Source organism: Pristis pectinata, chromosome 2 (assembly GCF_009764475.1).
Source record: "Pristis pectinata isolate sPriPec2 chromosome 2, sPriPec2.1.pri, whole genome shotgun sequence".
Lineage (NCBI taxonomy): Eukaryota > Metazoa > Chordata > Chondrichthyes > Rhinopristiformes > Pristidae > Pristis > Pristis pectinata.
Genome location: NC_067406.1, coordinates 57,839,385 through 57,854,804, shown reverse-complemented (window position 1 = coordinate 57,854,804; position 15,420 = coordinate 57,839,385). Strand labels below are relative to the sequence as shown.

At 40.0% G+C, this 15,420-nt stretch overlaps 1 protein-coding gene across 2 annotated transcripts in view; it reads left to right on the top strand.

Moving 5' to 3' along the window:
- The window catches only part of LOC127582497 (palmitoyltransferase ZDHHC2-like), a 64,080-nt gene that overhangs the window by 13,927 nt on the left and 34,733 nt on the right, over nucleotides 1-15,420 (top strand). For both annotated transcript variants that reach the window (XM_052037807.1, XM_052037816.1), the window contains exons 2-6: nucleotides 2,313-2,339; nucleotides 3,705-3,799; nucleotides 8,462-8,582; nucleotides 10,547-10,616; nucleotides 12,416-12,448. In XM_052037807.1, coding sequence (XP_051893767.1) covers nucleotides 2,313-2,339; nucleotides 3,705-3,799; nucleotides 8,462-8,582; nucleotides 10,547-10,616; nucleotides 12,416-12,448 — 346 coding nt within the window. The remainder of the gene's footprint in view (nucleotides 1-2,312; nucleotides 2,340-3,704; nucleotides 3,800-8,461; nucleotides 8,583-10,546; nucleotides 10,617-12,415; nucleotides 12,449-15,420) is intronic.

The following is a 15,420-nucleotide window of genomic DNA, read 5'->3' as shown; positions in this document are numbered from 1 at the left end:
AGGACTTGTCCGCACCACCAGACATCAAAAACCCAACGACACACAAGGTCCCCCCACAGCAGTTGGAGCCTACCCGTAGAAGGTTCGACCACATCCACATCGACTTCGTTGGTCCTCTGCCAGTTTCAAGAGGAGCCCGGTACCTCCTTACCATCGTGGACCGGTTCACGAGGTGGCCAGAGGCAACCCCTCTATCCGACATCACGACTGATTCCTGCACCCGGGCGCTGCTCACAACTTGGATCTCGCATTTTGGTGTTCCGACCCACATCACTTCAGACAGGGGCACCCAGTTTACCTCCAGCCTCTGGTCTGCATTAGCGAACATGCTAGGGACGCAGCTGCACACCACCACAGCCTAAGGTCCTAACTGAGTTGACGAACTGCCTTGGGTCCCGCTCGGCATACGGACTGCCTCTAAGGAAGATCTCCACGCTTCATCAGCTGAACTCGTGTACGGTGCGCCCCTGGTCGTCCCAGGGGATTTCATACCTGCCCTTCGGGGCCAAGAGGAACAACCCACAGCAGTCCTGGAAAGACTGCACGAGAGGCTCGGCAGCTTGGCACCGATTGCCACTTCGCGGCATGGTCGAGCCCCATCCTGTGAGCCCAAGGAACTACGAGACTGTAAGTTCATTTTCGTTCGCAGGGGCACACCCCGGGCACCGTTGCAACGACCATACGAGGGGCCATTCCGGGTCATCAGGAATAATAGGTCCACCTTTATTTTAGATATTGGGGGCAAGGAAGAGGTCACAACGGACCGCCTCAAACTGGCCCATTTAGATCTACAACAACTGGTCGAGGTCCCAACACCGTGATGCAGGGGTCGACCTCTTAAGCAACGGCTAGCACAGCCTGCAAACCTTGGGGACCGTATCTCCGGTTCTGGGGGGGGGAGCGGTTGTGTAGCGACTCACCATCCGAGCAAGCGAACTGGCTCGGCGGTTGGGTCGCACGTTGTCGGAGCGGCGAGGCCCAAGATGGCGTTGGGTCTTCGTCTTCCCCGAGCGACAGGGAGAACTCGCGCGCGGGAAAAGTTTGATGACATAGCACATACGTCATTTCTGTTTTCGGTGGGCAGGAACCGTTCCTCTTAAAAGGCCCGCGCAAGGAGGGAAAATAAATCAGATTTTATTCTGCAGCCCACCGACTAGTGTCTTGCTTTCACATCGCGGTAGCAGCCGCTACAACACCATTATTTATAAAGCTATTGTCTATAAGGGTAAAGACAATCGTAGAATCGTTAAGGCCAGTCACCTGATTGAGATCATGCCACCTTTGTTACAGAGGAGTCCGGTTACCTACCTTTGACATTCAGTGGCATACTCATTGGCTAGCTGCAACCAATGACTATGCCATTGAATGTCAAAGTTAGGTGACTGTCGTCCTGCTCTGCAACAGAGCAGGACAGTCACCTACTGTACCGCAATGTAATTACTCACCCAAGCTACTCTGACAGCACCTCCCAAACAAATGGCCTCTACCAATGAGAAGGACAATGGCAGAAGGTGCAGAGTTTGGTTCTATTTGCAACTCCTCAGCAAATGAAGCAGCCTATACTTGCATGCAGCAAGACTTCAAAAATATTTGGGCATAGGCTGATAAGTGGCAAGTAACATTCGTGCCACAAAAGTATCAGACGATGACCATCTCCAAATGAGATTCTAACTGTCTGACATACCATCACTGAATGGCTGCAGCATGCACCATTTACAAAGAGAACAGTTTGAACTGTGGAATAAAAGCTGGAAGTCCTGTATATAGTAAGCAGATCAGGCAGCAGCTGTCAAAAGAGAACAAGTCAACATTTCAGGTCAATGACCTTTCTTCAGAACTGTTGTATATTCCCAACGTTTTCTGTTTTCTTGTTAGATTCCAAGCATACTGCACATTGTCTTGTGATGGTTTTATTTTTGGTTTCACATTTTAATATTACTCTCTCTTCACCCTTTCTTAATCCATTTTCACTTTTTCTGTATCTAACTTGACTCTTTTTGTCATTTTTTTCCTTCTCTGCCATTCCTTTGATTCTTCCCGAGTCCTAAAATGTCATTGGTTAAGTACATAGATCTTGGTCCCTTGACACTCCATGGTCCTATGCTCTCATTGTGTTGCCAGCAGCTTGCCCTTGCAGCAACTTTCATCACAAGTAATCTTTGAGGTGAAGGAAAAGTATCTAATAATCAGGGCATGGTGGGAGATGCACTGTTCTAGCAAATTCAGGATCAAATATACAAGAAGTTGTAAATGGTATATACATTTCAAGCTGTTTTGACTTTTCCTAATTTATCCTTTTTTTTTCTTTTTAGTATCGATGAAAAATATTGGAGAAAAAGGTAAGAAATTCATACACCATTGTTTATCAAAAAGATTCAATGACGATTAGAAAGTAAATCCAGTATTCACATAAAACCCTCAGTAGGAATGGGGCAAGTTCAAGTCACAAAGTTATTAAGTACCTTATTGATTATGTGGTCCATTTAAGGAAATGGAAGGCAAAATTGAAATCCCAAGCAAACTCATGCCAGTTTCACAAGGCTGTGTTTAAATTCAATTGAATTGTCCCTCTCTACCTTCACCCTCCCCGCCTCCCTCCTGCCCTCTCCTCCCCCTCCTCTGTTCTTTTTCTGAAAATGTATGTAGTTAATTATATCCTTGAATTAATAAATGCATTTTCCTGCATAGATAAACTGGAGCTAGGTATAGAATACGAAAGCCTAACTCTCAAAATTCTACTGGCATGTTTCCCTTTTCCTGGCACTTGTGTTTGGTCTTGCCTTGCCTTGCCTATTTAACTGGTTGCAAGCCCAACAGTAGAGTCAGCTCACACCTTTAATAGTTTTATTTTAATGAACCGAGTAGGATTTCAGTATGGTATTCTACAGCTCTCAAAACAATGTTTTAATAGGTTCAAAATAAGTTTCCTAATGTTCTATCAATAAAATTACAATTCATCTTGCTTGATGTGCTTGACATGTGAATAAGATATTGTGGGGCTTACATATAGTGCTGTCTCGTGCAGAAATGTTTCTGCTTTAACATAGAACAGAAGCATCAAGAGGAGGAATGGGCCAGTCAGCCCCTCAAGCCTGCTCTAACATTCAAAAAGACCATGGCTGATCCATTCTTGGCCTGAGCACCATATCACCACTCCTTCTCCATTCCTTTTAGCTCCCTGTACTTTAAATGTCTATCCATATCTGCCTGAACCTATTCATTGACTTGAGAGAGGGGATGTAAGTAGAAGAAGTGTGGTTGAAAGAAGTTCTAACATTGCTGGGAAATCCCCTAATTATTGAAAGTTTTAGCAGGTTTCCAGAATTGTGTTATTGATGTTAACTAACCAGAAATGAAAATTTGGAGGCAGTTTTAGAAGTGCCATTAACTCACAAGCCCATGGGCACTAGGTATTGTTTAATGGTTTGTTACACTATTAAAATTAAGTTTTGTCTAGAATGTAAAGATATATTTATTTAATCTACAGTTTATAATACAGAAAATAATTTTATTTTCACTAGAGTTATGAAAAAAAACTTTTATTTATGTATCTCATTGGTATGCCAGATTTAATCTTAATCTCTGGTCCCAGGTACTTTCATAATAATATAGAGATAAAGCTCAAGGACCAGCTCGATGTTTAACATCAAGCACAAGATTTAATGTGAATAATAAAGCTCTTTTTGTGATCTTCTTTCTTCCAGTTGTCTGTCTGGTATTTTACCATCTGCTTTTCATCATGTTTGTTTGGTCATACTGGAAAACCATCTTTACAAAGCCAATGAATCCAACTAAAGAGGTAAGCATCAACAGAGAATGCTTTTTTTATGTGATGAATTTTACACATTGGTTCTGTAAATCTATAATTCCATTTTTGTACTGTTTACAAAATGAAAAGGTACACATTTTGGTCTTTTGTGTCTAATCATTTTGCAGTGCTTTGATGCTGGATCCATTCTTCACTTTTGCTCTAATTCCAACAGTGTTCTATATAATACCCATGGCTGCAGTTTTTTTCATGAATTAGCTCTATGTTAGTTTACAATGCACTTAATCAGCATAAGCTAGGAATTGGACTGGTACCTTCCTATTTCTGTGTTAGAGTGTCAGGGAGTCTGGTAAAGGGTGGAATCTCTTCCCACATTTGAGTAAAAGGTGGCTCAGCCAATGATGGAAAATCCCAAAGCTGGGAGTTCCCATCTCATGGATATTATCAACAGATAAGATTTAATGACAAAAGCTGTTCCTCACAAAGAGGGCTTTGTAAGATGGAAGATGGAAGATGGGAGAATGTGTTTTAGGAGGGAGAACCTAGTAACTCATGTAAGCATGTAATTATTTGGCTTCTGTTCTCTGGAAATAAATGGTTACTGAATAGTGGTAGTATTCATATTAAAGCATCTCCTTCTGACCTCTCAAACTTTAGCAGCTTAAGTGACACTATTCTCCAGGGACAGGTACTAACACCATGATGCAGCCCTCCAGATTTCTACTTCTGTATTTAACTGTAACATTTAACAAGAGTTACCAATAACATGAAATATTGCTTTTCCCAATATGCAGTCTGCCGATGCAGCAGGAAATGCTCAAGGGATCTATTGACACAGTAGGTCAGGAGCAGGCAGTTTCTTTAACAAAGTGAGGTTTGATTCTAAAAGCTTTATTTCAACTGAGTCTAATAAATAACTTTACAGGCAATTGCCAACTGCCCAGTTTGAGGATCATATTTGGTTTATTTGACAAAAAAATGTGAAAATTTTGTTAGGTTGTTTATTGAGAATGTAGATTTTTAAATAAAATGCTGCAGACTCTCTTGATTTGGTTTTCATGTTTATAAGTTTAAAGCTCTTTTCTACGGCAGAAGAGGCCAATCAGATCATTGTGCCTATGTAAACCTTTTGAAAAGTATGCAACTTATTTCACTAAAGGAGATATTTGGACAGATGACCATAACCACGTTGGTCTTTGGGACAGTTTTAAAAGAGAAAAGAGAAGGAAAGGATATAGAGTGGGAATTCCAGAACTTAGGCACTGGCAGCTGAAATCATGGCTATAAATGGAAGAGCAATTACAGACATTTAATGTTCACTTAATTAACTACATTTTAATTAATATTAAATATCCATTTCACTTTTCTATTCACTCTACACAACTTTGCCAATATTTTCACCAGTTAATTTTCCCTTTCCTTTTTAGTTGTTACTGGACTGGATTTTGTGTTAGAAATAGTAACGGTCCCCATTATTAATGTGTGACTCATATGGTAGCTTTTACCCACCACCCATTCATTTCAATGTATAAAGCAGCAGGTTGTGTATTGAATTCCCACAAGGCATATGAATTATAGGAATAGATCTTAGTTGTTGCGTTGCTTTGCTTAAACATCTAATTCCTGATATACTTATCTTTTATTATGTATATCAAAGCATTGTTATTTCAGTATTCTCCTATTTCTATAATCTGCACATATTTTAGTTTAATGCACTTTGTATCCCTTTTATGTCGGTGTGCTCTATTTTTAATTTTATCCCCTTAAATTACTTTAATTGGTACAGAGAAGATAGAACAATACAGCACAAAACTGGCTTTCGGCCCATGAACATAAAATAATACAGCACAGTATGGGGCCTTCGGCCCACAATGTTGTGCTGACCTATATAAACACCTACTCCATGATCAATCTAACCCTTCCCTCCTACATGGCCCATAACCCTCCATTTTTCTTACATCCATGTGCTTATCTAAGAGTCTTTTAAATTTCCCCATCGTATCAGCCTCTACAACACACCCGGCTGTGCGTTCCAGGCAGCCACCACTCCCCGTGGAAAAGAAAACTACTTCTAACATCTCCCCTAAACTTTCCTCCTCTAACCTTAAACTGATGTCCTCTGGTATTGGCCATTGCCACCCTGGGGAAAAGGTGCTGGCTGTCCACTCTATGACCCTCATAATCTTGTACACCTCTATCAGACATTTAATGATGTCTGTGCCAAACAATGATGCCAGTTTTAACTAATTCCACCTGCCTGCATATGGTCCGTATCCCTTCATTCCCTGCCTGTTCACCTATCTGTCCAAAATGCCTCTTAAACATTGCTGTTGTATCTGCTTCCACTACCTCCCCTGACAGTGCATTCTAGGCACCTACCACTCTGTGTGTGAGGGGGGGAAAAAAAACTTGCTTCATAGGGCTCCTTTAAATTTTCCCCCTCTCAACTTAAAGCAATGCTTATTATTTCTATTCTTTGTAAAATACTACCCCCTGGTTTAAGTTTACATTCCACTATTTTGCACTCTTTGCTTCATATCCACTCACACTAAATGCCCTGTCACTTCCTTTAACAGATTCATCCAGCTCTGTGCTTCTGATTAATTCTTGATCCTGTCAGTGCCAGCAAGCTGCATTTCTGTTTGTTGCAGTCGATGTCTCAGCTGTAGAATCTTTGTTTTCAACCATCCTTGTTGCTGAAGAAAATGTTTTTGTATATTTAAAATACCTGAAAGTTGTAAAAATATCCACTTCTTAAATGTAAAAGTTAGCAGGTTCTTTAACGCCACAAAAATGTGAGCAGGAATGTAAAAAGCACAGTAGGAAAAGGGAAATCAACTGGAAAGGTACCCAAGGATTCATAAAGGGCTGCAGATAGCCTGGAGAGAAATCAGCCATGTGTGAGCACAATCAAGATGTGGCATTTAAAATTCCAGGAGCATGTAATTTTGGGTCTTAGCCTTTCTACAACACTGTTGGACAATGGCATCTGGGCCATACCATCTTTTTGCAGCTACCATTGGGCAGGAGGTACAGAAGCCTGGAGTCCCACACCACTAGGTTCAAGAACAACTACTTCCCTTCAACTATTTGGTTCTTGAACCAATCAGCAAAACCCTAATCACCACTACAGTTTAGCAACACTATGACCACTCTGATCACTTTGCATTAAAATGAACTTTTTTTTGTTCTAATTACACTTTTTTATTGTAAAAATTGTTTAACATGTTTTTCTTGTGAATGCTGCTTATATTCTATGTGCCTGTGATGCTGCTGCAAGTAAGTTTTTCATTGCACCTGTGCATACATGTACTTGTGCAAATGACAATAAACTCCACTTTGGAACTGTACAAAGTTAAGAATAATAACAACTTAAGTTACAAATTAATCGCAGAAGCAACTGCAGCACAGCAAAAACACTGAAATGCAGAAAATGATGCAAGAATGAAAGTAAAATACTTCTGGAAATAAAGTAGTAAGAAATAACAGCGCTGACAATGTGGGGAATAATATAAGTCATTAAAGTAGAAATGATTAACCACTACAAAACGATTTCCTTCTGCCATGATCGAACTTACCCTCTGCTTTTCAGAATCTAGTTGCAGAATGAAAAGTCTTTATAAGCCCTCACTAAATGTTTTATTTTTAAATATTTGGTACATCTGATTAAAGAAAAACAAAGCATCTAAAAGTACCTAATCCTCATTTCAGGTCGATGAGCTTTCATTTTTGGATTAAAAGTTTTTCTAATATCAGATGGATTAAATAGCATGTTATACAATACACAATAGTAATTGGGTTTTAACTTATGACCCTCGAATTGAACCCAGGTCCATTACTAGCAATGTGTACAATTGAATATCTTGTCTATTCCAATTCCTACCAGATTCTGTAATAATCTCAGATATTTTGTTTTTACTCAGAGGATTGATTGCCTATACTTAACCATTGGTGAGATGCCTAGTAAAGCTACCCCCCAAAGTAAATAATTCTATGATTTTTGCAGCAGCAACATTGAAGGATCTCTAGACATAATTTAAGATGTGTGTGCAACTTTGTTAGAAACCTGCAGATGATGGTGTCCCCCATATGTTTGCAGCTTTGGGAGGCGATGTTGAAGAATCCTTGATGATTTGCTGTTGTGTATCTTGTATGTAGGGCTAGTTCCATTAGCTCTCCAACAACTACCATCACTTTTGGGACATACTGCTGGAAATGACATATATCCTCCTGAAGTACGAAGAGGCATATTGAAATAATTGTGCTTCATTTCTACAGTCCATCACATTTTCTGTCACTACTATTTTAAAAATCCGAGGAACAGTAACATGATCATGACATCTAAGGTTGCTATGGCAGAATGAAAAGCATTTAAAAATGAAATGCTTCAAAAATTATTGCATAATCAAATTCTATTCTTTTAAAGAACTGACCTGGCATATTTACTGTTCCAAAGTAACTCCAAGAAAACCAGGTGGGAGTGCACAAAATTATTAATTAAGATATCCATTATAACTGCATTAAAGGTACCCTGAATATGAACATTGAATTCATAGCTTTCTTAAAATACTGCAGAGCACAAGCGGAAGCTGAGATTGAAACTTAGTTGATCCACAAATAAATTATTCTGAGGTGACAGGGATTTAGATTCTTAAATACATTTATTAATTTTTTTATTAATATCATCCACAGTTCCACCTTTCATACACAGACCGGGAACAAATAGAACGTGGGGATCGGGGTGAAGGTCAGCAGGAAGTCCTCAGACGAATGGCCAAGGAATTGCCCATCTACACAAGGACCTTATCTGGAGGTAAACAACAAATTTAGATGAGCAATGTTACCAGACATACTTGGGTCTTGATGCATATTGATATCTGAGATGCTGTCTGATTAAACCAAACTTATGGCTGAAAACTATTGCTGTAGTTCAGCTACAAATAAATAAAGACAGAAAATGCTGGAAATACTCGGCAGATGAAGCAGCCTCAAAGGAGAGATGCTCAGTTAATGTTTCAGGTCAATGATCTTCCATCAGAACAGATATGAAACTCAAAAAACTGCAAATGCTGGAAATCTGAAATAAAACAGAAAATGGTGAAATAATCAGCAGGTCAGGCAGTATCTGTGGAAAGAGAAATGGTTAATGTTTCAGGTCTCCAATCCTTCAAAGGTAGGGATGTAACTGGTGCAGAGCTAGAGAATGACCTTCCAGGATAGGGCCACACTGAAGAAATAATAACATGAAAAGACTGAAAGGAGAAATTAATTGTTTAAAGGAACAATAGTGCAAGGTAATAAATGGCTGTAGATGCAGTGTAAATGGCAATAGCAGATCACTCCTTAACCTTGTTCTCTGAAAAATGGGAGCAGTGGTTATGATTCGAAATTGTTGAACTCAGTATTGTGTCCCGAAGGTTATAAAGTGCATAATCAAAAGATGAGATGTTTCTGAGCTTCTGTATGAAATTGATGGAACAGTCTAGATCCTGAGAAGAGAAGTTTAGTGTTGGAGTAGGAAAGAAAATTAAAATGACATGCAGCCTTTAGTTCAGAGGTCATACTTGTAGTCTTCTCCTTATTCAAACTACATCAAGTGCCGTGAATACAGTAAGCTGAAAATAGTACTATATATCACAGTTTCACTTAAAACTATTTGGCCATAAGAACATAAATAAGAACAGGAGTAGGGCAGTTGCTCCCTCAAGCCCTTCAACAATCCTGGCCTGAATGTCACTCCCCTGTTCCCTGCCCATTCCCCTTGACTCTCTTGGTAGTCCAAATGTCCATCAATCTCAGCCTTTAATGTATTCAGTGACTCCGCCCCCACAGCACCTGGAGTCCGGAATTCCAAGATGTCATGATCCTATGAGGTTTGAAGAAAGGTTGAGCAAATTCCTCCCTACCTCTGTCATAAATGGGCAACTCTTTATTGTGAAACCATGCCTCCTAGTTCCCTATGCCCCCTGAAGGGGAAACATCCCTTCACTGTCCACCTTGTCAATCCACATAAAAATCATATATGTTTCAGTAGAGCATCTCTTAACTTGTTCAACCTTTCCTCAAACCTCAATCCCTAGGTGAGCCGCCTTTGCACTGTCTCCAATGCAAGTATATAATTCCCTAAATATGGAGACCAAAATTGTACATGGTTCTGCAGGTGTGGACTCAACATGTCCTGCCCATGTGGGAAGGGAGTGGGATAATGAGGTAATTGAAGAGTCAATTATGGTAAGATGGTGATTTTTTTTTAAATTGATTGACATATTAAATGCTACATTTTAAATGTTATTAGCTCTAAAGAAATACAAAATGCAATTATTTTGCACATTTTGATGTTGCTTTAGGTGGATATGTGAGGGATGGAGGTGGGGGGAGAATCAGTCATTAACCAAGTGTAAAGATATATTCACACTGTTAATATAGATCATGCTACATAGATCAGAATTATCTCTTGCTTTATAGCTACAAAGTGCAATGTCTGCTTTTAAATGTATGCATGAAATTCCTTCATCATCTATTTCAATGGAGAGTAATCTATTTTAATGAAGTTTTAATCCATTTGATCATGTAAAAAAAAGAATTATTTTGTTAAGAAGTGAAAAATTAGTTTAAATACAATAAGTATTCACATGCTTGTATCAGACAGTGTAATTTCAATGCCTTTTTCATAAGGATGACATTAAAGAAATGGATTAATATGATTGAACATACCTTTAGTATTGTCTTTGCCCAGATATTTGTTCCATATCTTTATGTATAGCATTGTTTCCAAAGCAATTCGATACTGCGACAGATGTCAACTTGTGAAGCCAGATCGCTGTCACCACTGCTCAGTCTGTGACAAGTAAGCGTTTATTCTCACTTCATAACATGTCAAACAGATCAATACACACTTTTATTGAATCTACCTCAGCTCTGTTATCTATTGTTGTCAAATGTATTGGTGTGAATACAACTTTTTAAAGCAATACCGAGCCACCATAATTATTATTATAATTTGTAACCTTTTTTGATGCATAATATCAAATTAACTCAGTGTTTTTCTCAGGTCTGTGTAGTTATGTATTTAATGTCTAGAGCCTTTTCCACTTATCACTGTTCAAGTTGGCTGATGCCTTTTGGGAAAGGGATCTGTCGTTGTTAACCAGTTGGGTGACTACAGTTCCACAGCAATATGTTGGCTCTTAACTACCCTCTGCAGTGACATAGCAAGGTGATCAACTCAAGGGAATTGAGGAATGGTATTAAATATTGACCCTTCTTGTAAAGCACTTATTGTGTGCATGGATGAAAAACATTTGGTCTGCTATTAGTCACTGTCATATATCTCTGCAGCACCCCATGAGAGAGAGGTACCTGTTCTAAAATATTAGTGTTTGGATGGGAATATTATGGCATCAGCTGCTGGAAGAGGACATTGCACAAAAAACTAACATTTTTGATGGAAAGTAGCTGTAATTTTAATTGTTCAAATGAAATTGTCTTGCCGTCCCACAAGTAAGTACAGTATCAAAATGTGTTGTGTTAAAATGTACCAGAGTTTGTCATGAGTCTTTCCTGCTGGTTGATCTCTAGTTGTAATTGCAATTGTATTTGATTAAGTATAAAGGAAGAAAATAACTGAATTATAAAGTGCATATCATGACCTCACAACATTCCAACCTGTGAAGTACCTTTTGAGGCACAGTGATTGTGTGATAATGCAGTAAAGTGATGAGATAGTAACCAGGCAATATCTTTTTGGGTTATTTATTTTATTTATATACATACACACACACACACCAGGATAGCAGGGATGTTCTTCCCATAGTGCCATTAGATAATATTTTCCCACGGATGCCAAGTGTATATAACCATGTTCTCGAATAGCGGATTGATCAATGGTATTTATGGCAATGAACCTTGTACATCTGATAAGGAAACCTTAAAGGTAGTGGCTGGAGGGTATAATGGCTATCTGCCACTTTCAGAACCTAAATGGCTTGTTAAGTATGTTTCTGCATGTTATTCAGGAATATGGTGAGCAGCGACAAAAGACAATAATTCTTCTCATCTTTCTTTACATGATAACAAACTCCCAGGTCAACTTAGCCTTTCCCGCAGAAGCCATATAATCAAATACTTTTCATTAGTAATTCTGATCTCCTGGACATGGAACAGATCACTTTTTAATCCATGTGAGTGATCGAAAACTTATCATGACTTGAGGTACCTATAAACCCATCAGAGTATACCAATTTTTGTGGAATGCTTAACCGTATTTTGGCTCCTGTCAATTCTCTATAAGATTGTTGAAACACAGTCATCAAGTATACTCAAGGTTGAGACATATAGGGAATTAAGGGATATGAGCATTATGTGGGAAAGTGAATAAGGTACAGGACCACCCATAATATTAAATGAGAGAGCAATCCCAAAGGGCTATATGACACATCTCTGCTTCTGGTTCTTATGTTGGACCACTAAAACACTTTAATTTAGCACCTGATTAAGCACAAGAGTGAACAATCACACAGTGAGGCACATGTTTCAGGGTCTCTACCAGTGACTAAAATTCCCAGCTGTCTAAAAACTCGGGTTTTTAGTCCCTGATTTTATGAGGTTTTATAAAATCTTACATTTAATTATATTCTGTATTTACAGGTGCATTTTGAAGATGGATCATCATTGTCCCTGGTATGTAAAGTCTTCGTATTTTCTGTTGTCAACCTCACACTGGCTGCTTCATCAAACGTCACAGATTTTAGGGTGAATTATTATAAATGGATCCATCTCCTCAGGAATGGTCTCCCTCCCTTTCTAAACAGCCATCAAAACTCTCCACAATAAACCTTTCAATTCTTGCAAACCACCTTCCAATCTCCAACGTCCAAAGTCCTTGATCACGTTGCTCCTTTCCAAATCTACGTCCACCTTTCTGAATGAATCTATCCACCCGGCTTCCTGAGCTTGCTACAGCACAGAATTGGCTCTAATCAAAGTTGCATCCTTTCGTCCTGTTGGTATTTTGAACTGTAGTAGTCGCCTCCAACGCCTGTTCTCCATTGTCCCAGTGGATCAGGCTACACTTCCCTGCTTCCTCACTCAAGTATCCAGTTGTAAACAGAAAGTGAACCATAGAACACTACAGCACAGAAAACAGGCCATTTGGCCCTCCTAGTCTGTGCCGAAACGTTATTCCGCTAGTCCCATTTATCTGCACCCAATCCATAACCCTCCAGACCTCTCCTGTCCATGTATCTATCCAATTTATTCTTAAGACTCGAGTGAGCCCGCACTTACTGCATCAGATGGCAGCCCGTTCCATACTCCCACCACTCTTTGAGTGAAGAAGTTCCCCCTAAACCTTTCCCCTTTCACCCTAAAGCCATGTCCTCTCGTACTTATCTCTCCTAATCTAGGTGGAAAGAGCCTACTTGCATTAACTCTGTCTATACTCCTCATAATTATATAAACCTCTATCAAATCTCCCCTCATTCTTCTGCGGTCCAAGGAATAAAGTCCTAACCTGTTCAATCTTTCCCTGTAACTCAACTCCTGAAGACCCAGCAACAGGCTTGTAGATCTCCTCTGCACTCTTTCAATCTTACTGACATCCTTCCTGTAGTTCGGCGACCAGAACTGCACACAATACTCCAAATTTGTCCTCACCAATGTCTTATACGACCTCACCATAACATCCTAACTCCTATACTCAATATTTTGATTTATGAATGCCAGGATGCCAAAAGCCTTCTTTACAACCCTGTCTACCTGCGGCGCCACTTTCAGGGAATTATGTATCTGAACTCCCAGATCCCTTTGTTCCTCTGCACTCCTCAGTGCCCTACCATTTACTGTGTATGTCCTACCTTGATTTGTCCTTCCAAAATGCAACACCTCAGACTTGTCTGCATTAAATTCCATCTGCCATTTTCTGGCCCATTCTTCCAGTTGGTTCAGATCCCTCTGCAAGCTTTGAAAGCCTTCCTCGCTGTCCACTATGCCTCCAATCTTAGTATCATCAGCAAACTTGCTGATCCAATTTACCACATTATCATCTAGATCATTGATATAGACAACAAACAACGATGGCCCCAGCACAGATCCCTGAGGCACACCACTAGTCACAGGCCTCCAGTCTGAGAAACAACCACTCTCTATCTTCTCCCACACAGCCAATTTCAAATCCAGTTTATGACCTTTCCATGGATACCTAGTGTCTGAGCCTTCTGAACTAACTTCCCATGTGGGACCTTGTCAAAGGCCTTACTAAAGTCCATGTAGACAACATCCACAGTCTTTCCTTCATCTACTTTCTTGGTAACCTCCTCGAAAAACTCTGCAAGCTTCGTTAAACACGATCTACCACACACAAAGCCATGCTGACTATCCTTATTCAGCCCTTGGCTGTCCAAATACTTGTATATCTGATCTCTCAGAACACCTTCCAATAATTTACCCACTACTGATGTCAGGCTCACTGGCCTGTAATTACCTGGTTTACTTTTAGATCCTTTTTTTAAACAACGGAACAACATGAGCTACCCTCCAGTCCTCTGGCACCGCACCCATGGCTAAGGACATTTTAAATATATTTGCCAGGGCCCCTGCAATTTCTACACTAGTCTCTACATTAGTCTCTCTCAATGTCTGAGGAAATATCAGGCCCGGGGGATTTATCTACCTTTATTCGCTGTACTAGCTTCAAAGATTTCACCATGACTGGACTGTAACCTCTGCAGTTCCCGCAGTATCTATGCTGGGTGTTCACCTACTTTTATTTTCATATTTTCCCTTAGTGTCATCATTGAGACATGATACCAAATAACACACCTACATATACACAGATGAAATCCAGATTCACCACATCTTTAATTCTCTCTACCCTTCTACTTGCTCTGTTGTCAGGTTGCTTGCTCAACCTCTGAGAAGACTAAACCCATTTGTCCCACGTGACAATTCCATTCTCCTGCACTGATTCCAATTAACTCCATGTACATTCTTTTTGACTGAACAAGATTGCTTGAAAACTTGACATCCCATTTATACACTGTGCTGAGCCTAGGACTTTGCAAAAGTTACAACAGGACCCGTAGTAGTTCTCAGTTGGTAACATATGTAAGTATTTTATTGTGCATTGCTTTGGAGATGGATTTATATCCCTGTTAAGAACTTCAGTGACTGTAGGCCTGAAATCTGTGGGGGAATGTTGCAGTGAGATGAGAGTTTGGGTTGTGGTTTAATGAATCTGTGGTGGAGTCAACCATGGATTCCCTGGACTGGAGCTCAGGAATAGGGAGTGAAAGACTTGGGACTGGAGAGAATCAGTGGGACTACAAGATTGTGGTGAAGGTGGCAATGGCCAGTTATTAGGGTGCAGGAGGATTGCAGGGTAGGTGGTCCAGATTGGGAGGTTGGTGGGAGGGTCTGTTATCTAATTGTAGCAGGGAGGACTGGTCAATGCCAGCAAAAGGAGGGAACACTCCTCATCATTCTAGCTCGTATCTGTTAATCTAAATATCACCTCTTGAATGTTGACCCAATCTTCATTTCATTATCAGGTTTCCCATTCCCATTAAATCATTTTCAGTAGCACTTTGGGAACCTGGTTTAAATATTATAATGAAGTCTGCTGCCTCTCCAAGATGGGGCATGCACACACAGCA